Source organism: Staurois parvus, unplaced genomic scaffold, assembly GCF_062004578.1.
Source record: "Staurois parvus isolate SC_StPar_1 unplaced genomic scaffold, SC_StPar_1.0 ptg001590l, whole genome shotgun sequence".
Lineage (NCBI taxonomy): Eukaryota > Metazoa > Chordata > Amphibia > Anura > Ranidae > Staurois > Staurois parvus.
In genome coordinates, this window is record NW_028319386.1 from 387,324 (window position 1) to 412,518 (window position 25,195).

Here is a 25,195-nt window from a genome sequence, read left to right on the forward strand (position 1 = left end):
ATTCTCTATCATTAACAGTTCCCTTTACTGGAAACACTTCCACCCAACACCTTGGAGGGTCATCCAATTATATTTGGCCATAGAGTATAACAACGGTTGCCACAAGAAAAAAAAATGGGGTGTAAAATCTGGATCTGCTGAGCCCTGATGAGAACATTAAATCATCTGTGCAGCAAGATAGGACAATATAACCCTGGCACAACTTACCGTCATTGTCGATGGTGAAGGGCACATTGGGGGTCAGGATCTGATAGAAGCAGACCTGACTGTACTGAGGGGAGCAGTCCTGGTCCCATGCCTGCACACGCAACACACGCTCGTACATACGCCCCTCGGTGACAGAGGCCCGGAACACCCGCTCTCCAAAGACTGGGGCAAACTCGTTGACGTCATTCACGCGGACATGTACCGTTGCTCTATAACAGACATGAAAGCGAGAGTGTGAGATTAGACGGGTAAATATATCCACGGCAGTACATCTAATTAGTAGTCAGACAGGTGTGAAACGAGAGCCATCGTACGAAAAACGATAAGATTGACGTAAAAAGGGGGTTAATACTTTCCTGGTGAAAAGGAGAAAAGCAAGAAATTATCACAGGTTTTTTTTTTCTTTAAATAAAAGTGACATTTTGAAACGTTGATATCAAGAACAGCCCTTGAAATGTCATTTCCTATTTGTGTCATCGGCTCACTGATATTCCCAGAAGTCAGATTTGTGGCACTCCTTTCAATAGGAATTTTAGTTTTGGCGAGATGTTCCCGAAGGGTGAAATACTTCTAAAGGGATGCTGACACTGCAGCTTAATGCAGGCCATAGACGGGGAGAAAAACGGCCGATTTGTCTTTCAAAAAATGAAAAATCGGTCGTTCAAGCAACCGACGTTACCAGCAATGGTAAAAAAAATTGGCCGATTTTCATCCTGTCTACAGCCGGCAAAAAGTGTCCCTGCAGAGAGCTCTGCTATTTCTTTGACAGTTCTTTGACATTTATAGGGGTTGCAACAATGTATCTATTTGTATCCATTTAGGATGCAGATGTTTTTATTCGGAAACAAATAGATACAATGTTGCAACCGCTGCAAATGTAAAGGAACTGTCAAAGAAATAGCGGAGCTCTCTGCAGGGACACTTTTTGCTGGACTGGAATTCCTCTTATTTTTCATCTTCTTCTTCTTCATCATCATCCTCTTCTTCTTCTTCATCATCATCATCCTCTTCTTCTTCTTCTTCTTCTTCTTCTTCATCATCATCTTCTTCTTCATCATCCTCTTCTTCTTCTTCTTCATCATCATCCTCTTCTTCTTCTTCATCATCTTCTTCTTCTTCATCATCATCATCCTCTTCTTCATCATCCTCTTCTTCTTCTTCATCCTCTTCTTCTTCTTCATCATCATCATCATCCTCTTCTTCTTCATCATCATCATCATCATCCTCTTCTTCTTCTTCATCATCCTCTTCTTCATCATTATCATCCTCTTCTTCTTCATCATCATCATCCTCTTCTTCTTCATCATCATCCTCTTCATCATCCTCTTCTTCTTTTTCTTCTTCCTCTTCTTATTCTTCTTTTTCTTCTTTTTGTCTTCCTCTTGCAGGTCACTGCTCATGCACAGATTTTTTATCGGTAAAAAATCGGCCAATTTGCCCATCATTGCCGTGAAAATCGGCCGATCGGCAAAATCGGCAGATTTTTTTCCAACTTTACCGATAAAAAAAATCTGCCAAAATACAGAAAAACGGCCGAACAAATAGCCCACTAACGATCCGAAAATCGGCCGATTTTATTTTCGGCCGAAAAATCGGCCGATTTTCGACCCATCTATGGCCTGCATTACTCAATGGTACACAGAAAGTTCATCAGGTGATTAGAATAAAGCAGTTCCTTCCATTCAGTCTGCAAAGAATGTGATAAAATGTGGCATTTCTTCAAAGCAACAAAAGGTCGGAATCTCATACAAAGTTCGTTGAGATCCCCGCAATGTACATGGTTTACCCAGATTGTTTTTTTATTTTAATTACCCTTTAAAATAGATCCAATCAATAAAATCTCATATAATTAGGTCCATAATTTGAAAATCACAGCTGTTATTAAAAAAATATCTGGTCATCCTGCCATATAGGGCCCTGTTGAGGCACGCCCTGTTAGAGGGTGACAACGCTTTCCTCTCTTCAAGTTATGCTCCTATGTTGTCGCCAGGGGCGGACTGACAACTCATGGGGCCTCTGGGTAATAGGGGATCATGGGGCCCCTGTGTCCTCACCCACAGCCATCTCATGGGGCCCCCTACTGACCCTGGGCCCTCCTGCAGTGCCCGAGCAAACTGATGACATCCTCTCAGTCAGAGCTTTTTGTTTCAGCAGTAACGTGGGGGAATGCAGTTTCGGCACCTCCAGCATTGAATATATATAATGGCAAACAGGGACAGACTGACAACTCATGGGGCCCCCGGGCAATAGGGGATCATGTGGCCCCTGTGCCCTCACCAACACTCAAACCACACCCAAAAAAGCCAATTAAAGGTACCAGGGGCACTTCATGGGGCCCCTTACTGACCCCGGGCCCTCGGGCAGTGCCCGAGTGGCCAAATGGTCAGTCCGCCCCTGGTTGTCGCTATTTCAGGCAGGCTTTCGATGGATGCGACAATATGGAGACATTCTTCAGTGTTGTCACCATCAGCAAACCCGTGCTGAGAAATGCCTTGCATTCCTCATTGGAGTGCATGCAGACAGGAATTGGCTGTAAAAACCCACATGAAAGAAAAATATATTTGAAATATATTTTCAAAATATTCTTCCCAAATATATTGCCATATAGTTGAAATGCTACAATTTTGGCCATATTCAATATATTTCAAAATATATTTCAATAAATATATATGTATATACTGATTGCTGAAATGCGTTTTTTTTTTACAAAATATATGACAAATATTTTTAAAAATACATTTCAATATATATATAATGTCTTTAAAAATACAAATCTACATTTTTAGAATGCATTTACAAATCTATGCAAAAAATATATGTTAAAATTACTTTTTTGCATGTTAAAAAAAAAATCTGAACAATATATTTAAAAAATATATGTTTTTTAAAAAATATTTTTTTGTATTTCATTGGTTTTTATTAATTTTTAAACAGTTTAACACAGGAGCAACAAATCTTGCCCACTTTTAACATATATTTGAAAACAAATATATGTTAAAATGACTTTTTTTATCTAAAAAAAAAAATCTGGATATATTTAAAAAATATGTTTTTAAAAAAATATTTTTTGTATTTCAGTGGTTTTTATTAATTTTTAAACAGTTTAACACAGGAGCAACAAATCGTGCCCAAGCAGGGGCTATCAATTGTACATAAAATTTTGAAAAAACAATGCTCTAACACCAACAGAGCAAAAGGTGCGCCCACACAGGGGCTATCCATGGCACTTAAATGACAAAAATATATATTTTTTAAATATATCTTTCAGATTTTTTTTAATATATAAAAAAGTCATTTTAACATATATTTTTACATATATTTGTAAATGCATTCCAAAAGTGTAGATTTGTATTTTTAAAGACATACAGTATATTTGAAAATGTATTTTTAAAAATATTTTTCATATATTTTGTAATAAAAATGCATTTCAACATGCAGTATATATATATATTTATTTATTGAAATACTGAAATATATTTTTAAATATATTGAATATGGGCAAATTTGTAGCATTTCAAATATATGGCAATGTATTTGGGAAGAATATTTTTAAAATATATTTTTCTTCCATATGGGAAGGCTGTGGAAGATTGGCATGAAATGATGTAAAATGAAGAATAGAATAGAATAGAATAGAATAGAATGAATAGATAAAATACAAGTGAAAACAAGCATTCTAATTAAAAAAATTGCAACTGTTTATAGCTGAACCCTGAGCACAAAATCATTAATTTAAATATATTCCTCAATAGCCACAAATGATATAAACCCATTTTGTGTGCTCCACACACCTTTGCAAACCCAGAAATAACCAGTAGCCGTGACCTCATCACTGTGCAGAGGGCAGAGCTGTGGGAGGGGCCTGGGCCCACCTACTACAAGAAACTACAGGAAGGGGCGGAGACAAGACCAGTCACCCTGAGCAAGGAGAGAGAGCAGCAGTGAGTGGTCTGTTTAAAGAAGTCTCACGCTGGATTACTGCACAGATCTAGAAGAAATACATGAAGCTCTCCGAGATTCAAGGAGGAACACACATGACAAATGGATTTATTAAATATTGACTTATCCCAGAGTTCAGTTTTAAAACATACAGCTCTATACCAACTGAAATGACAAGTTAAAAAGGTAACAAGGTCCTAAAGCTTGGTAGGCGAAGAAGACAACATGGATATTTGACTAACTTGTGGGACTTCTTGCTGTTTGCTCCATCAGGACCTTCTCCGCAGTCATGAGCCTGGATAGTGAAGGTGTGCTCTCGTTGTGCCTCACAGTCAACGGGGCCCTTGGCACGGATCAGACCTTCCCCTGTTGTTCGGTCAAGAACGACAGCTTCAAAGGGAGTTCCAGCTCCATGAATCCGGAATCCGCAGATTTCACCTATGACACGGGAAGAGTGGGAATGACGACACAAATTGTGACTATAGAGGGACAGGTCCCTGATACAGTGGTGTCATAGTACCTTATATATGTTCATCATAAATCTCATTGGACAACAAGACCAGTGTCACTGCATCAATGTACTCAATTGTTAAAGGACTGCCTTGGTCAAGAAAAGAAAACTCAGTTTTGGGTGCCATTGACAGGGTGACCCTCTGTTGAAGCCTTTTGTTAACCTTTTTACCCCATATTGCCCTTTGAATGATTTTGAGATCTCAGGAAACCCCTGGTAAGATTAGTCTATTGGGGGTCATTGGGAAAATGTCTTTTTCATTGGTTGGTATACGTGGGATGAATGCCCACCTTACAGGGGTAGCAGAATGACACCCTTGCAGTCATGACGCTGGCTCTGTCAAGTGATGTTGGACCTGGATCTATGCAGGCACCATCAGATGGGAGTTTAGTTAGTCACAGCTCAAGGAACTCCTAGACAACCCTTGAGGAACTGTAGGGTTCCACGGAACCGTGATGAAAATGGTCCTGTTATGTGAGACTATGGACTGCATTTTACAACTTTGGCTAGCAGCCAAAATCTAATGTTCCTCTAGACCAGAGGTCTCCAACTTTCTACACAAAGAGCCAGTTTACTACTCAGGAAACCCCTGGTAAGATTAGTCTATTGGAGGTCATTGGGAAAATGTCTTTTACATTGGTTGGGATAAGTGGGATGAATGCCCACCTTACAGGGGTAGCAGAATGACACCCTTGCAGTCATGACACTGGCTTTGCCAAGTGATGTTGGACCTGGATCTATGCAGGCACCATCAGATGGGAGTTCAGTTAGTCACAGCTCAAGGAACTCCTAGACAACCCTTGAGGAACTGTAGGGTTCCACAGAACCATGATGAAAATGGTCCTGTTATGTGAGACTATGGACTGCATTTTACAACTTTGGCTAGCAGCCAAAATCTGCTGTTCCTCTAGACCAGAGGTCTCCAAACTTTCTACACAAAGAGCCAGTTTACTACAGTTGCCCTTCAGACTTTGGGGGGGGCGGGTTGTGGTCCAGTGGGGAAAAAGCAGAGCCCCATCTTTGATGTCAATGGGAGGACTTGTGTCCCATTGTTGGTGTCATTAGGAAGAATTGCACCCCATTGTTGGAGTCATTGGGAGGAATTGTGCCCCGTTATTGGTGTCTTTGGGAGGAATTGTGCCCCACCATTGGTATCAATGGGCACCCTTTGTTGGTGTCATTGGGAGAAATTGTGCCCAGTCATTGGCATCATTTGGAGGAAATGCACCCCATCATTGGTATTTTTGGGCCCCATTGTTGGTGTCATTGGGAGAAAATGTGCCAAGTCGTTGGCATCATTTGGAGGAATTGCACCCCATCATTTGTATCTTTGGGCCCCATTGTTGGTGTCATTGGGAGAAATTGTGCCCATCGTTGGCATCATTTGGAGGCATTGCACCCCATCATTGGAATCTTTGGGCCCCATTATTGGTGTCATTGGGAGCAATTGCTCCCCGTCATTGGCATCATTTGGAGGAAATGCACCCCATCATTGGTATCTTTGGGCCCCATTGTTGGCATAATTGGGCGAAATTGTGCCCCATCATTGCCATCATTGGGAGGAATTGTGTCCTATCATTGGTGTCAGTGGGGGGAATTAGGGCCCATTTTTGGTATCAATGGATGCAATAGTGCCCCGAGGGCCAGATAAAAGCAAGAAAAGGGCCACGTCTGACTCCGGGGTCACAGTTTGGAGACCACTGCTCTAGACTGTCCTCACTAAACATATATCCGTATTGAGAAACCTCAAATATAGTTAAAGCCACTCTGTCTTTGGTTTAAATAGAATTAACAAAACGTTATTGCAAATCCAAAGATTATGGAGCCCACTGAGGCACCTATACACATGGCTTCCTTGCTATATTCTCTATGTCTTTCATGCATTTCAATGCTACCTGTGTATACAAAGAGATTTAAATCTGGAACGTTCCTTACAAAATTCCCCAGAAGAGTGGGACGAATCTTTCCTATTGAAACATAAAGCCTCAATTTCTGGCAGAATCCAAGAAAGCAATTTTAAAATACTCCTCCAATCGTATTTCACACCCTCTAAGTTGCATGCGATCCATCCTACTAATTCTGATGTTTGATGGTTCTGTCATCCAACCAATTCACAGAAAGAACATTGGAGAACAGGAGAAAGTACAGAGAAGGGCAACCAAACTGATAAGAGGCATGGAGGAGATCAGCTATGAGGAAAGATTAGAGGAACTTAATTTATTCTCTCTTGAGAAGAGGAAATTAAGGGGGGATATGATCTCCATGTATAATACATAAGGGGGGATATGATCTCCATGTATAATACATAAGGGGGGATATGATCTCCATGTATAATACATAAGGGGGGATATGATCTCCATGTATAATACATAAGGGGGATATGATCTCCATGTATAATACATAAGGGGGGGGATATGATCTTCATGTATAATACATAAGGAGGGATATGATCACCATGTATAATACATAAGGGGGATATGATCTTTACGTCTGGAGGAAAAGAAATGTAATCTCCAAACACGGAAAGGTTTCTTCACAGTAAGAGCTGAGTAAATGTGGAATAGACTCCCTCAAGAGTTGGTTGTGGCCAGCTCAGTGGATTGCTGTAGGAAAGTCCTGGATTCTTTCTTGGATACACAGAATATAACTGGATATAACATTTATAGGGAAAGTTGATCCAGGGAATACCCAATTGCTTCTCGGGGGATTCAGGCAGGAGCAAATTGGATCGTGCTTTGCTGGGTTTTTTTCCTTCCTCTGGATCAACTGTCTTTTTTCAGCCAGATTAACTATGTAACTATGTATTGGTTCATTATTGCACATATCATGGGGATGTCATCCTATTCTGGTATAAAGCTGGACCTTTATAAATACGTTTATCTTGATGACATCCCAAACTCTCCAAAAGTGTTGTTGCTAATGCAAATTCTTGATTCTATTACTGATGCTGAAGATATGATTTCGAGATTTTTGCTGTTTTTACCCAGACAGACCATCCCCAGACACTGGAAATGCACAAAGATTCACTCATTCGCAGGGTGCATTGACTTCTTTAACGACATAATGCATATGGAACATCTGGTGGCTTCAGACAGAGAAGCCACCAATACATGTCAAAACATGTGTGGCTAAATTGTCTATACAGAATCTCAACAATTTAAGGGTTTCCTCATCCCTATCTAGATCTACAGAAAACAACTGATGTATCAGATGCCTGTTCCCTCGTTGGTTGCTGTGGTTTCTTTCCATGGCCCCTAGGTTTCTACTGTGATGACACAGGAGGCCGGTGAATGGAACCAAGCCTAAAACAGCTGTACGCAGTTTGGAATAAATGGTCTATAATATTAGGCTGCATTTGCTTTCTACACCAATGGTTCTGGATGCACAACTGGCCCGGGGGCATAAAAGGATAAATTGCATGGATATTCCCATTATCCTAAAGAGAGGAAAGTTCGGGATCTGTGGTGGAAATGAGACATTTAAATAACATCTGTTTTAAGAAGGCTCTTCTGTGCTTTCAAGTCTAGTGCTTACCCACGAAGGGGCCACTGAGAATGTACTCATGTCTCCCACAACACTACAGAGGCTACCAGTCTGAAGCACTGTTCTACTGTACGCACACTGACCACTAAGGCTCAGTCTAGGAGATATCTTTTTAGTATTTACTGCTGAAGAACATTAACAAGAGGGGTTTAGGGTCGCAGGATACTCCAAAGCTTTAGTAGCAATCAATGGGAGGACAAAAATCTTTCAAGAACAGGCACACACTACAGTTCCAAATCAGGTCTTACTCACAATGTCCAAGGAGCTGGACATAAGGGGGGATATGATCTCCATGTATAATACATAAGGGGGATATGATCTCCACGTATAATACATAAGGGGGGATATGATCTCCATGTATAATACATAAGGGGGGATATGATCTCCATGTATAATACATAAGGGGGATATGATCTCCATGTATAATACATAAGGGGGATATGATCTCCATGTATAATACATAAGGGGGGATATGATCTCCATGTATAATACATAAGGGGGGATATGATCTCCATGTATAATACATAAGGGGGGATATGATCTCCATGTATAATACAAAAGGGGGATATGATCACCATGTATAATACATAAGGGGGATATGATCTCCATGTATAATACATAAGGGGGGATATGATCTCCATGTATAATACATAAGGGGGGTATGATCTCCATGTATAATACATAAGGGGGATATGATCTCCATGTATAATACATAAGGGGGGGTATGATCTCCGTGTATAATACATAAGGGGGGATATGATCTCCATGTATAATACATAAGGGGGGATATGATCTCCATGTATAATACATAAGGGGGGGATATGATCTCCATGTATAATACATAAGGGGGGATATGATCTCCATGTATAATACATAAGGGGGGATATGATCTCCATGTATAATACATAAGGGGGGATATGATCACCATGTATAATACATAAGGGGGGATATGATCTCCATGTATAATACATAAGGGGGGATATGATCTCCATGTATAATACATAAGGGGGGATATGATCTCCATGTATAATACATAAGGGGGGATATGATCTCCATGTATAATACATAAGGGGGATATGATCTCCATGTATAATACATAAGGGGGATATGATCTCCATGTATAATACATAAGGGGGGATATGATCTCCATGTATAATACATAAGGGGGGATATGATCTCCATGTATAATACATAAGGGGGGGATATGATCTCCATGTATATTACATAAGGGGGGATATGGTCTCCATGTATAATACATAAGGGGGGATATGATCACCATGTATAATACATAAGGGGGGATATGATCTCCATGTATAATACATAAGGGGGGATATGATCTCCATGTATAATACATTAGGGGGGATATGATCATCATGTATAATACATAAGGGGGATATGATCACCATGTATAATACATAAGGGGGGGATATGATCTTCATGTATAATACATAAGGGGGGATATGATCTCCATGTATAATACATAAGGGGGGATATGATCTCCATGTATAATACATAAGGGGGGATATGATCACCATATATAATACATAAGGGGGGTATGATCTCCATGTATAATACATAAGGAGGGATGTGATCTCCATGTATAATACATAAGGGGGGATATGATCTCCATGTATAATACATAAGGGGGGGATATGATCTCCATGTATAATACTGTACATAAGGGGGGATATGATCACCATATATAATACATAAGGGGGGATATGATCTCCATGTATAATACATAAGGGGGGATATGATCTCCATGTATAATACATAAGGGGGGATATGATCTCCATGTATAATACATAAGGGGGGATATGATCTCCATGTATAATACATAAGGGGGGGATATGATCTCCATGTATAATACATAAGGGGGGATATGATCTCCATGTATAATACATAAGGGGGGATATGATCTCCATGTATAATACATAAGGGGGGATATGATCTCCATGTATAATACATAAGGGGGGATATGATCTCCATGTATAATACATAAGGGGGATATGATCTCCATGTATAATACATAAGGGGGATATGATCTCCATGTATAATACATAAGGGGGGATATGATCTCCATGTATAATACATAAGGGGGATATGATCACCATATATAATACATAAGGGGGGGGATATGATCTTCATGTATAATACATAAGGAGGGATATGATCACCATGTATAATACATAAGGGGGATATGATCTCCATGTATAATACATAAGGGGGGGGATATGATCTCCATGTATAATACATAAGGGGGGGATATGATCTCCATGTATAATACATAAGGAGGGATATGATCACCATGTATAATACATAAGGGGGATATGATCTTTACGTCTGGAGGAAAAGAAATGTAATCTCCAAACACGGAAAGGTTTCTTCACAGTAAGAGCTGAGAAAATGTGGAATAGACTCCCTCAAGAGTTGGTTGTGGCCAGCTCAGTGGATTGCTGTAGGAAAGTCCTGGATTCTTTCTTGGATACACAGAATATAACTGGATATAACATTTATAGGGAAAGTTGATCCAGGGAATACCCAATTGCTTCTCGGGGGATTCAGGCAGGAGCAAATTGGATCGTGCTTTGCTGGGTTTTTTTCCTTCCTCTGGATCAACTGTCTTTTTTCAGCCAGATTAACTATGTAACTATGTATTGGTTCATTATTGCACATATCATGGGGATGTCATCCTATTCTGGTATAAAGCTGGACCTTTATAAATACGTTTATCTTGATGACATCCCAAACTCTCCAAAAGTGTTGTTGCTAATGCAAATTCTTGATTCTATTACTGATGCTGAAGATATGATTTCGAGATTTTTGCTGTTTTTACCCAGACAGACCATCCCCAGACACTGGAAATGCACAAAGATTCACTCATTCGCAGGGTGCATTGACTTCTTTAACGACATAATGCATATGGAACATCTGGTGGCTACAGACAGAGAAGCCACCAATACATGTCAAAACATGTGTGGCTAAATTGTCTATACAGAATCTCAACAATTTAAGGGTTTCCTCATCCCTATCTAGATCTACAGAAAACAACTGATGTATCAGATGCCTGTTCCCTCGTTGGTTGCTGTGGTTTCTTTCCATGGCCCCTAGGTTTCTACTGTGATGACACAGGAGGCCGGTGAATGGAACCAAGCCTAAAACAGCTGTACGCAGATTGGAATCAATGGTCTATAATATTAGGCTGCATTTGCTTTCTACACCAATGGTTCTGGATGCACAACTGGCCCGGGGGCATAAAAGGATAAATTGCATGGATATTCCCATTATCCTAAAGAGAGGAAAGTTCGGGATCTGTGGTGGAAATGAGACATTTAAATAACATCTGTTTTAAGAAGGCTCTTCTGTGCTTTCAAGTCTAGTGCTTACCCACGAAGGGGCCACTGAGAATGTACTCATGTCTCCCACAACACTACAGAGGCTACCAGTCTGAAGCACTGTTCTACTGTACGCACACTGACCACTAAGGCTCAGTCTAGGAGATATCTTTTTAGTATTTACTGCTGAAGAACATTAACAAGAGGGGTTTAGGGTCGCAGGATACTCCAAAGCTTTAGTAGCAATCAATGGGAGGACAAACTTCTTAGTAGAAAAAAAAAATCTTTCAAGAACAGGCACACACTACAGTTCCAAATCAGGTCTTACTCACAATGTCCAAGGAGCTGTCTGCCACCCAGCCTCCAAAGGTGATGGAGATAAAAGATCCTTCTCCAGACCAGAAGTCCAAAAAGTCCACTATCAACCTCCTTCAGGCCCTCAGCCCAGCTCATGCTAAGGCCCAGACTAAAATCTATTGTCTCAGTAGCTCTTCTCCTGGAGGAGAACTGGAACCCTCCTTGGAGATGAAAGAACACTCTTCTCAGGCCAACCAAACATTTATCACCACCCCAGCCACCTTCTGGATTCCTCCTTCCAGGGGTTGGCTGGAGCATGATAAATAATAATGCTGGCTATTGGAATCTCTCAATTCTATATTTTGGAAGCTTCCCCCAAAAGCATGCGAGATAAATCAAACGTCCAGCTCAGGAAACCCTGAACAGACAAAAACACCCAATTGCTGCAACACTGATTACAGCGGAGCCAAAAACTAAATTTAACCTAACTAAAGGAGGGCACTACATCAAGATGACTACAGGCAAATGACAGTGATCACCAGCCAATGTGTTTGTCTCCTAGACCCTTCCCTGTAACTATGGTTGTTGACACCAACCTGGTTACAAAAAGTGATATGCTAAGGTCGAGCTGACTGAGTTCAGCCCAAACCCACGTGGACACTGACACATGGTAGCAGGCTACCAGCCCAATCAGGGATTTCCCTGTCCAGCAGCTGCCAGTAACAAAGAGGCAGAGATGCTGGTGACATCAATCACTGACCTAATATGGCCACATGGCCATATTTGGTCAATGACATTGTCCAAATATGTCCATGTGGCCATATTTGGATAATAACATCAGTTAGCATCCTGACCCCTTGTTACGTGTGGCTTGTGGGCAGACAATGCCCGGGCCGTGGTTGATTTACCATCGTTTGACAGCTTCCCATGGGCTTGGGCCAAACTGGGTTTAGCCTGACCTTAGCTCATCACTAGTCACAACAAGTTTACAGATTTTGTTTCCAGCTATTGCACATGCTTCTGAATGCACATACATCTTCCTTCTAACATCAGTCATACCCCCCAGAGCAGATCCAAGTACATTTGTTTTCAGTGTGTCAAGTCACGATATCAAATTGGTAGTGTTGGTCAATGAATAAGCACCAGAGCTGTCATATGTCATGCAAGGCACATGCACCCCTATGACTGGGGTTACCAGTTATTTTCTTTCACTCCAAACACATGGCTCTGTAGGAGAGCAAAGAGAGGGAATATGTGGACTGCTGGTGGGGTCATCATTAAAGTTAACCTGTTCCTTTGCCCTGGCCTAGACAGATCACAGGTTCACTTAAAAGGGATAAGTAGCCACCACCATTTTATGAGAAGGCCAGTTCTACTACTGGCATGGTGGATTCCATTTCAAGAAGCAACTTCACCTTCTGGAGGTTGGAGAGACCTTAGAAAAGTGAAATGTTCTTGTAATGCGTATCGCTTTACACCGATAATTCCTGCCAGTACCTGCGTATCTCAGTGGTGCATCCTTGTCCAAAGCAAACAGTGGTGGGTTAAGCAGCACGGTGTTGTCATTCTCCATTATGATCCCCTGGTACTGCGCTTCCATCCATGGTTTGTGCTTGTTACCTGCAGAAAGGACACAGTTTATCTGTAACAAGGGATAGACCCATCACTCAAGCATTTTACTATGCAAAAAACAGCATTTAAAGTATATCTATAAACAAAACATTTTGTTTTCACATTTCGAGGACAGTAGGCTAGGGTTTTGTTGCAAACTCTGTAGACCCAACAAGTAGTGAGAGGATGTCTTTCCAATGGGAGGGAAATTCTCTATTAGACAGTTGTTCTGGGCACAAGAATCCCTATTGGAGCTTTCCCCTCTATTGCTGTTCTGGTGGCAACTCAAAATTTTGGATTTACCCCTCACTTTCATCCCCAGTGATATTGGTGATCAGGTCAGTTAGAGAGGGAAAATCTCCCTAATGGGAATACAGACAGCTATAAAAACCCAACAGCGGCTCTAACCTCTCAGCACTGTATACAAATCTGAAAAAAACTGACTTTAGTTATGCTTTAGGCCCCACTTATTTATATCAAAACCCCACTCCCGCTGATCCAATAATGTAGCTAAACCACCGAATATCACGTGGCTTCGTTTTAGTCGGGGATCTTTCAGTGGACGTTGGGAATGTATATGGAGCGCAGAAATCAGATACTTTGGTTTAATTCTTCTTTCTTAAAGGTCAGCATCTACAAATACTGCACCTGCTAACTTTTGAAAATCAGGTACTTACCTGTGCTAGGTGTCCAGCGCTGTCTTCCTGCAGCTGTTTTTTCTTAACGCTTCAGGTCTCTGCTGCTGCCATCTTGGATACGGGAACAGGCTGTTGCTATCTGAGGAACCTCAGCTGCACAAGCCAGGTCCTTGATCTGAACCTAGGACCTCTGCTGTGTCTCGCATTAATGCTTCTTGCTGAGCCACCTGAGTTGCTGGACAGCTCCCTGTCTGGTCTGGACAATCTTGTCTTGTACCTTTGCACTCCCAGTTTGCTGGATTACTGTGCTCTTTCCAGCCAATATCTTGTGCCTTTGTGTACTTGCAGCTGTACTTATCTCCTTTACCACTCATTACAGACCTTTGGCTTGTTCCTGTACTATGCATACACTTGATTCCAACCTGCAACCACTTGTTACCAACCTTTGGCTTGTTTTTGAGTACACTCCTGCTTGAGCCCAACCTGCTATATCTGCTACTGGACCCCAGCTTGCTCACTACCTGGTGGGGAGATCCTGAGGACCACAACCTGGTACTAACACACAGGAAAACCCATCTTCACCATCAGGAGCTCTGGTGAAGACTAGTTAGTGGTTAGACCCCGCACCTCGGGTGAGCCTGTGTCATCCGCCAGGGTGACCTGGTTGTGTATTTACCCTGCTGGTCAGTGGGAGCTTCTCTACTGCTGTTGATACTGGTCTCCATGCTGGACCCCTGCAGCCTCCTGGGACAGGTGACATGTTCCAGAAGGACACTGGAGGGGGAGGAAGTAGGGTAAGGGACGCCATCCTTGCATAGGCTAGGATTGCAATGTTGGAGTGGGCACCGATAAAAATTGGTATTTGTTCCCTGCCTATCAAGGCGGGGGGGGTTGGGTTGAAATCCAATAGGACTTAACTTTTTGAGTAAAGTTCCGTTTTAAGCCACTCAATCATGTAGAAGCGTGGTCAGATGTTCTAATACAATATGACCTCCTTCAGGGTTGACTGCTTATCACAGAAGGAAACAAAATACAGTCATTAGAAGATAGCCAGTCTTTTAATGATGACCATGGGCCCTCAGGGATCTCAGTTTTGTTTAGCGGTTCTTCTGTAAACAATTGGGCATCTCATATCAGAAAAAAATTACATTAACAAACTTACCTGGCATCTACCCAATAAAAACATGGTGACCACACTGGGGATCGTCATGGACAGTTTCCAAAAAGCCTGGGCTTCCTGGATTACCCACCATATCCCCAATGATCATGATGGCTCTCTATTGACTATATGACATTACTGACTTTTAGATATCTCCTCCAGGAATTACTCCAGGAAGCTTCCCATTTCCTGAGGCTCTTTCCCCTTTAAACCCCATCCTACGCCTGACCCACCCTTTTCATTAATACTTATCAATCTTTTCTCTTTTTCTTGTCTCATGACTTATATTCTTCTATTCCTTTTTGGAATTCTTCAATGACTTGGCAGATGGGTTACCCCAACAGAGTAGGGAGGTTAATGTGTCATACGTATGGGTGGTCCAGCCATGTACTTCTGGTCTCAGCCACATCCCCCATCCTACGTATGTACTTTTTCAGGCCATCAGGTCTCTTTTTTTGGTTGTCTGCAGGTGTTCTGTTGTGGCCACTTTGGGTAGCAATGTGTCTGGTCTGTAACTGTACCGTTGACCAACGCCATGTCCATTGTTATCATTATATCCAGCCATTGCTTTGTAAATTCTAAAACTTCAATAAAAAAATGATTGAAAAATGTAATCAAGTATAATGCTGCTATTACATATATAATTATATTTCAGCATTGTAACGGAACCGGACCCCGACTGCACTTGGGTACTTCCGTTGGACTCCCACTATCCTGTCCGAACACCGACCACAGACACCACCGCAGACCATACAAGATTACACGACACCAGTCTTGAAGTAAAACCAGGAAATAGACTACTTTATTTTAACACAGATACAAGATATATACATTCAAGGGACCAACCCCCCCCCCCTCCCTGCATAATGACACAGGGCGGGGCAATCTACCTTTAGTAACAAGAGACACACCAGCACACAGTCCCATCAGGAGGGAGGGCTGCTGGAAACACCCCCCACCAAGCCAATACACAAATACATACATCCCATAATAGTTTGCTCCCAAGCAAGACACACAATAGAACAATGGGATGCAACCACATGGCATTAAACAATCCAAAAACCACACCTATCTCCTAGACATGTCTACACAATATGAGAACAGATCACCCTGTACCCCTAACAGGCACAGGGTGACTTACACATAAGAGGGATATGGGGAGCTGACACAGGGGTCTCCCCACCTCTCCAAAGTGAGCTGGGTTCCATGGGCCCCCCACCCAAAGTGACTCCCGTCACAAACATATTTATGAAAACCCAAAAAGCAAAGAAAACATACTCAATCCTGATACCATACTAGGATTTGCATGAAAGCCCACATTCCAAATTGATAGCCTTAATCCAGGAACAGGCGTATGTTTACAAGTGTTTAGCATGGTGACACTGTGCTACTTGTGTAGGGTGATGAAGATTTTTTTTTTTTTTACAGTGATTGCTTTTACACCCATAAAGGCTGTAAAAGCAATCATTTCTCCTTCTCTCTGGCTGCAATCTTGCAGCCATTGAGAAATACTGTGAAAGTTGTGATTGGTCACAGCTTGTCACATGGTACAAGGCTGTTGTGAATAGCCCTGTACCATGTGACCTCTGTGATCATTCACAGATTTCACTAGTAGTAAGCAATGATGTCAGAAGTGACATCTTGCTTACACCTATTCATGTGATCACTGACTGGCCAATCAGTGATCACATGATCGAGACCTCAGACAGAAGTCCCGTACAGCGATCGGTGTTCGCGGTGCCGCGCGCTCCCAGGGAGCGCGCACAATCCACAATGGCGGGCGCCGTTTATGAACGGCACCCCGCCCCTGGACTGCCACCCTCCGGCCGTTTATATACAGCGGCTGGATGGGAAGTGGTTAAGGAATGATATATAATGTACGAGTGATAATTGGAGATTTATCACTGACGTTTTGATGACAACACTGTGAAGTGTATGCGCCGCATGTATTCACTAAATAGGGGTGATACTCGCCAGGGGCGGACTGACAACTCATGGGGCCCCTGGGCAATAGGGGATCATGGGGCCCCTGTGTCCTTGCCCAAACTCAAAAAAGCCTATGAAAAAGGTACCAGGGGCATCTCATGGGGCCCCCTATTGAGCCCAGGCCCTCGGGCAGTGCCCGAGTTTCCAAATGGTCAGTCCGCCCCTGATACTCGCATATATTGAGAAATAAAAGTAAAAGCGCTGTTTAGACGAGCGGTCCCTTCAAATCTCGGGAAGTTCCAGCAGGAGGACGCTACAAGCGGCTCAGATCTGCATTAATCTCACTGCAAAGCCTTCAACCATCTGCCACGGCACAGCTGTGCGGCTTCCAGAGACTGGCGCCAGCATCTGCAAACTACCACAGCAAGTTAGTGTCATCTTGGCACTGTGATCGCCCGTGACGGCGGTGACCTTCAGACAGAATAGAAGGGTTTTCTCAAGTGTCTTATGGAATTACAGGATTTAGGACAAAATCGAAGAGGACAGAAGATTTTGCAGGAAGAAAAAGCGAAAGGGAAGAATGACAATTTCCTAACAGCATTAAAGTAGACCTAGGATCATATCTCTCTCTTTTTTTTTTTTCTTATAAAATTCATGGATAATAAGTATTGTGACACTTCCAGGTATGTATTACATCTAATAGAGATCACGGTACTCAGCCCTGGTAAATGGCTTCATCTGCTCTTCTCTCCAAAAGGGCGGCGCCATCGTTATTTAGGCATCATCCTGGGTCACCATTTACTTCTTGGACTGAGATGGTGGTTCAGAGATGACACAAATGTCTGACACAAACAGCGGCGGACTGACCATTTGGAAACTCAGGCACTGCCCAAGGGCCCGGGGTCAGTAGGGGGCCCCATGAGATGCCCCTGGTACCTTTTTCATAGGCTTATTTGAGTTTGGGCAATGACACAGGGGCCCCATGATCTCCTATAACCCGGGGGGCCCCATTAGTTGTCAGTCCGCCCCTGGACACAAATCAGCCCCTGCTACAGTTCTCACCTTGACTATAATGGTGCAGTCAGATCACTGGGGGAGAGGAGACTGAGGAAATGCTTCCCCCTGCCTGCAGCAGACTGATGACATCCTCTCAGCCAGGGCTTTTCTTTTCAGCAGGAACGTGGGGGAATGCAGTTTCGGCACCTCCAGCATTGAATGTATATAATGGCAAACAGGGGCAGACTGACAACTCATGGGGCCCCCGGGCAATAGGGGATCATGGGGTCCCTGTGTCCTCGCCAACACTCAAGCCACACCCAAAAAATCCTATGAAAGGTACCAGGGGCATTTCATGGGGCCCCCTACTGACCCTGGGCCCTCCTGCAGTGCCCGAGCAAACTGATGACATCCTCTCAGCCAGGGCTTTTCGTTTCAGCAGGAACGTGGGGGAATGCAGTTTCAGCACCTCCAGCATGGAATGTATATAATGGCAAACAGGGGCGGACTGACAACTCATGGGGCCCCCGGGCAATAGGGGATTATGGGGCCCCTGTGTCCTCACCAACACTCAAACCACACCCAAAAAAGCCTATGAAAGGTACCAGGGGCATCTCATGGGGCCCACTACTGACCCTGGGCTGTCGGGCAGTGCCCGAGCACCCAAATGGTCAGTCAGCCCCTAATGGCAAAGGGTGCTGGAGGGTTAATTGATCCTGGCTGTTGGGGGATCTATCATTGCTGGGGGGATCTATTGTTGAGGGAGGGGTTTGTGGCAGCCGGGGAAGGGAGGGAGTCTTAAGTTGCTGGAAGGCTCTGTTGTTGCTGGGAGGGATCTACTATTGAGGGAGCAGTCTATTGTTGCTGGCTGCTGGAGGATCTATTGATGTAACTGGCTACTTGGAGATCTATTGTTGCCAGTGGTGGCCTATTGTTCATGGGGTCAGTCTATTGTTGTTGGCGTATTTTGTTGCAAGGCATTCTTTTGTTGTTATTATTATTATTATACAGGATTTATGGCGCCAATAGTTTGCTCAGCACTTTACAATATAACGGGAGACAATACACAAACAATACAGTTCAATACAAGAGGGTTAGGAGGGCCTGATCCTTGGAGCTTACAATCTAAGAAGGAGGGGCTGGTGGTACAAATGGTAGTAACTGTGGGGGATGGACTGGTAGGAGGAATAGAAGATTCCGTTATTAGCTGAGGGCAGGATAGGCTTCCCTGAAGAGAGAGGTTTTCAGAGATCGCCTAAAAGTGAGCAGAGTAGGAGATAGTCTGATAAATTGGGGTAGAGAGTTGCAAAGGATGAGGGAGGCTCTGGAGAAGTCCTGGAGGCGAGCATGGGAGAAGGAGACAAGGGAGCTAGAGAGCAGGAGGTCTTCAAGGAGCAGAGAGGACAGTGTGGGTGACATTTGGAGACAAGATCGGTGATGTAATTTGGGGCAGAGTTATAAATGGCTTGATACGTTATTGTTAATGTTTTGAATTTTATTCATTGAGCAATGAGAAGCCAGTGGAGGGATTGGCAGAGAGGGATGGAGGACACTGAGTGGAGGCCAGTGGAGGGATTGGCAGAGAGGGATGGAGAACACTGAATGGAGGCCAGTGGAGGGATTGGCAGAGAGGGATGGAGGACACTGAGTGGAGGCCAGTGGAGGGATTAGCAGAGAGAGATGGCAGATATGGAACGGTTAGTAAGGTGGATGAGTCTTGTTGCTGGCAGGGATCTATTGTTGCTAGGGGGTCTTTTGTTGCTGGGGAGGACCTAATGCTACTTGTTGCTGGGGGGGTCTTATACTTCTGTGGTGGATCTATTGTTGTAGCATGGGTATTTTGTTGCTAGGATGAATCTATTGTTGCTGGGGATCTATTGTTGCTGGTGAGGGCTATAATGGCTGGGTGCAGGGGATCTATTTTACCACTTTTCTTGTTATCACTAACAAATTCCATACAGACTACTTACCACCACAAAATTATACTTGGTTCTGTATAGGAGGATAGGGGGCAGAACCAAGGGACAGTGCTCAGAGATGGGTAGAGGGGTGGAACCAAGGGACGGTGCTCAGAGGAGGGTAGGGGGTGGAACCAAGGGACGGTGCTCAGAGGTGGGTAGGGGGTGAAACCAAGGGACAGTGCTCAGAGGTGGAACCAAGAGACAGTGCTCAGAGGTGGGTAGGGGGTGGAACCAAGGGACGGTGCTCAGAGGTGGGTAGGGGGTGGAACCAAGGGACAGTGCTCAGAGGTGGGTAGGGGGTGAAACCAAGGGACGGTGCTCGGAGGTGAGTAGTGGGTGGAACCAAGGGACAGTACTCAGAGGTGGGTAGGGGATGGAACCAAGGGACAGTGCTTGGAGGTGGGTAGGGGGTGGAACCAAGGGACAGTGCTCGAAAGTGGGAAGGGGGTGGAACCAAAGGACAGTGCTCAGAGGTGGGTAGGGGGTGGAACCAAGGGACAGTGCTCAGAGGTGGGTAGGGGTGGAACCAAGGGACAGTGCTCAGAGGTGGGTAGGGGGTGGAACCAAGGGACGGTGCTCGGAGGTGGGTAGGGGGTGGAACCAAGGGACGGTGCTCAGAGGTGGGTAGGGGGTGGAACCATGAGACAGTGCTCGGAGGTGGGTAGGGAGTGGAACGAAGGGACAGTACTCAGAGGTGGGTAGGGGGTGGAACCAAGGGACAGTGCTCAGAGGTGGGTAGGGGGTGAAACCAAGGGACGGTGCTCAGAGGTGGGTAGTGGGTGGAACAAAGGGACAGTACTCAGAGGTGGGTAGGGGATGGAACCAAGGGACAGTGCTTGGAGGTGGGTAAGGGGTGGAACCAAGGGACAGTGCTCGGAAGTGGGAAGGGGGTGGAACCAAGGGACAGTGCTCAGAGGTGGGTAGGGGGTGGAACCAAGGGACAGTGCTCAGAGGTGGGTAGGGGGTGGAACCAAGGGACAGTGCTCAGAGGTGGGTAGGGGGTGGAACCAAGGGACAGTGCTCGGAGGTGGGTAGGGGGTGGAACCAAGGGACGGTGCTCAGAGGTGGGTAGGGGGTGGAACCATGAGACAGTGCTCGGAGGTGGGTAGGGAGTGGAACCAAGGGACAGTACTCAGAGGTGGGTAGGGGGTGGAACCAAGGGACAGTACTCAGAGGTGGGTAGGGGGTGGAACCAAGGGACAGTGCTTGGAGGTGGGTAGGGGGTGGAACCAAGGGACAGTGCTCAGAGGTGGGTAAGGGGTGGAACCAAGGGACAGTGCTCGGACGTGGGTAGGGGGTGGAACCAAGGGACGGTGCTCAGAGGTGGGATGGGGGTGGAACCATGAGACAGTGCTCGGAGGTGGGTAGGGGGTGGAACCAAGGGACAGTGCTCAAAAGTGGGTAGGGGGTGGAGACAAAGGGCGACTCAGAAGGGGAGAGTTCTTGCACCTATTCTCTGATTAAAAACAAGCCATGATCTAAGCCTAGGGCAAAATAAATGGATTGCAGTCCACGGGCTGCTCTCAAATGGAAGGAGGTGGAGATTTTTTTTCTTAAACATATATTGCTGCTGTATATAATGACATGTCAGGAATTTGTCATTAATGGTCCACATGAAGCATTTTAAATTATAATACATGCTATTAGTAGAGATTAACCTTGTAAAGCCACAACATGTGAAAATAGATTACACGGGGAACCTTGTAGGATGGAAATAATGGATGGAGCTGTCATTGGAGACCAGCTGCCTAAGGCCCCATTCACACGAGGTGTGAGCGTAGGCGGGCGATTTTTGCTCACAACTTCCAATGCAGAAGCAGAATTCGCCATTTTTGCTACATAGACTTTTAAAAGAGAGTGATTGAAAAATTCTCACAAACATGTGGTTTTCAAGCATTTTTCAGGCGCTCCTATTAACCTCCCTGGCGATATGATCATGTCAGGAATTTTGTGCTGAAAGCGGTACCATTTTTTTGCATGGAAATATGTAGTTTTTAATTGTAGGCTGTAATTTTTAGGAATAACTCACTGAAATCTGTCCGAACAAGAGTCTATTAAACATTCCGGATATGATAAAACTTGAAACACAAAATCATAAATTATAATTTAATTAATAATCATAAAAAATAATAATATAATAATAATCAATTTAATTCAATAATATAATCAAACCAAAAACACTGAAATTTGAAATACAGAGGCAAATTCGCACATCGCTGAGCAAAGTCGCAAAATCGTTTTCAGTGTCTGATGACAAATTTCCCCCACGAATCATTATCACTCAATTCTGCAAGTGGTTCTGATTTACTATCGCTGTTCTAAAACCGCTTTTGATGTAAAGGGATGCTTTTTGGCCGCCATGGACTTTTCTAAGTTTCCAGGCAGAAAGAACAGTCAAAATGCAGGCAGGGCACAGGACAAAGCAGTGGGGACAAAATGTATGTGAAATGCAGTGAAAAAGCAATGACAGCAAAAATGTCATTTTTTAAAAATTTCAAATTTCCCGCCGGTTCCGCCGCCCGAACGTTCCGACGTCACGGGGACCGGAACACGGAAGTCAGATGCCGGCATCCGCCAGAGGAGATGGACGGGGACGCTGCAGGGGACACATCGTGGGAGCGAAGGACAAGGTAAGTGCTGCAGGGACCCCCAGAGAACGCTGCATGGTAAGCCCGAGTGTAGCTCGGGGTTACCGTTCTTGGTATAGAAATTCTACCCCGAGCTACACTCGGGAAAACCGCTAAGGAGGTTAAAGTCCATGTGGCTAAAAACACACAATTCTTCCCCGGTAGTAGCCCGTCTTTTTAAACCTTGAGGCATCACAGTGTTCAGGTAAGGGAATATTGAGAGTAATGGGCTTCTTCCACTTTGTAGCCCTGCACGAAGCAAGTGACGAAACACTCAGATGTGAATGGGCCCCATACAACGAAGGATTCTTATTCTTAGCCCGGGTTCACACTGATGCGGTGCGGAATTCACAGCGTTTTCTGTGCAAATTTCGCACCGCATCAGAATCGCACCCCATTCATGCAAACTGTTGCGGGTGTGTATGTTAACTTAACAACACCCCGAAAGAGGTCTGCAAAATGCGGTGCGATGTGCAGAATCGGATCGCATAGGTGTGAATACCCATGCGATACGATTCTGGTACGGACCCAAAAAAGGGTCCTGCGCCTTTTTGGTGCAGGTGCAGTGCAATTAGAGCCATACAGTGGGGATCGAAAGTTTGGACACCCCAGCTAAAAATTTGTATTAATGTGCATAAAGAAGCCAAGGAAAGATGGAAAAATCTCCAAAAGGCATCAAATTACAGATTAGACATTCTTATAATATGTCAACAAAAGTTAGATTTTATTTCCATCATTTACACTTTCAAAATAACAGAAAACAAAAAAATGGCGTCTGCAAAAGTTTGGGCACCCTGCAGAATTTATAGCATGCACTGCCCCCTTTGCAAAGCTGAGACCTGCCAGTGTCATGGATTGTTCTCAATCATCGTCTGGGAAGACCAGGTGATGTCAATCTCAAAGGTTTTAAATGCCCAGACTCATCTGACCTCGCCCCAACAATCAGCACCATGGGTTCTTCTAAGCAGTTGTCTAGAAAACTGAAATTGAAAATAGTTGACGCTCACAAAGCTGGAGAAGGCTATAAGAAGATACCAAAGCGTTTTCAGATGTCAATATCCTCTGTTCGGAATGTCATTAAGAAATGGCAGTCATCAGGAACAGTGGAAGTTAAAGCAAGATCTGGAAGACCAAGAAAAATATCAGACAGAACAGCTCGCAGGATTGTGAGAAAAACAATTCAAAACCCACGTTTGACTGCACGATCCCTCCAGAAAGATCTGGCAGACACTGGAGTTGTGGTACACTATTCCACTATAAAGAGATACTTGTACAAATATGGTCTTCATGGAAGAGTCATCAGAAGAAAACCTCTTCTACGTCCTCACCACAAAAATGATCGTTTGAACTTTGCAAATGAACATATAGACAAGCCTGATGCATTTTGGAAACAAGTTCTGTGGACCGATGAGGTTAAAATTTAACTTTTTGGCCGGAATGAGCAAAGGAACGTTTGGAGAAGAAGGGGCACAGAATTGAATGAAAAGAACCTCTGTCCAACTGTTAAGCATGGGGTTGGATCAATCATGCTTTGGGGTTGTGTTGCAGCCAGTGGCACAGGGAACATCTCACGAGTAGAAGGAAAAATGGATTCAATAAAATTTCAGCAAATTTTGGATGGTAACTTGATGCCATCTGTGAAAAAGCTGAAGTTAAAGAGAGGATGGCTTCTACAAATGGATAATGATCCTAAACACACCTCGAAATCCACGGGGGATTACATCAAGAGGAGTAAACTGAAGGTTTTGCCATGGCCTTCACAATCTCCTGACCTCAACATAATTGAAAATCTATGGATAGACCTTAAAAGAGCAGTGCGTGACAGACAGCCCAGAAATCTCAAAGAACTGGAAGACTTTTGTAAGGAAGAATGGGCAAAGATACCTCAAACAAGAATTGAAAGACTCTTGGCTGGCTACAAAAAGCGTTTACAAGCTGTGATACTTGCCAAAGGGGGCAGTGCATGCTATAAATTCTGCAGGGTGCCCAAACTTTTGCAGACGCCATTTTTTTGTTTTCGGTTATTTTGAAAGTGTAAATGATGGAAATAAAATCTAACTTTTGTTGACATATATTATAAGAATGTCTAATCTGTAATTTGATGCCTTTTGGAGATTTTTCCATCTTTCCTTGGCTTCTTTATGCACATTAATACAAATTTTTAGCTGGGGTGCCCAAACTTTCGATCCCCACTGTACATAATGTACGGCTACAATCGCACCGCACACAAATCGCATGTGATTTGCACAAGAACGCAGTGCAGTTCCCATGTGAATCACATGTGATATAAATGTGAACCCGGGCTTAAAGTGGAAATTTAGTCCAGAAGTCCTGCTAGATCACCTCAGGCTGACCCCTTCTGCAGGTATAGCAATGGTATGGAAAACATAAAAAATAAGTGTCTGTGCTGTATAAAATCCAATACTATACTGTCTCACCTTGCTT

General features: G+C 43.8%; 1 protein-coding gene across 2 annotated transcripts in view; it reads right to left on the bottom strand.

Annotated features, from left to right (window-relative positions):
- The window catches only part of CLSTN3 (calsyntenin 3), a 120,289-nt gene that overhangs the window by 57,624 nt on the left and 37,470 nt on the right, over positions 1-25,195 (bottom strand). For both annotated transcript variants that reach the window (XM_089662938.1, XM_089662939.1), the window contains exons 3-5: positions 13,330-13,452; positions 4,389-4,584; positions 208-416 (exon numbers count right to left, since the gene is read on the bottom strand). In XM_089662938.1, coding sequence (XP_089519064.1) covers positions 208-416; positions 4,389-4,584; positions 13,330-13,452 — 528 coding nt within the window. The remainder of the gene's footprint in view (positions 1-207; positions 417-4,388; positions 4,585-13,329; positions 13,453-25,195) is intronic.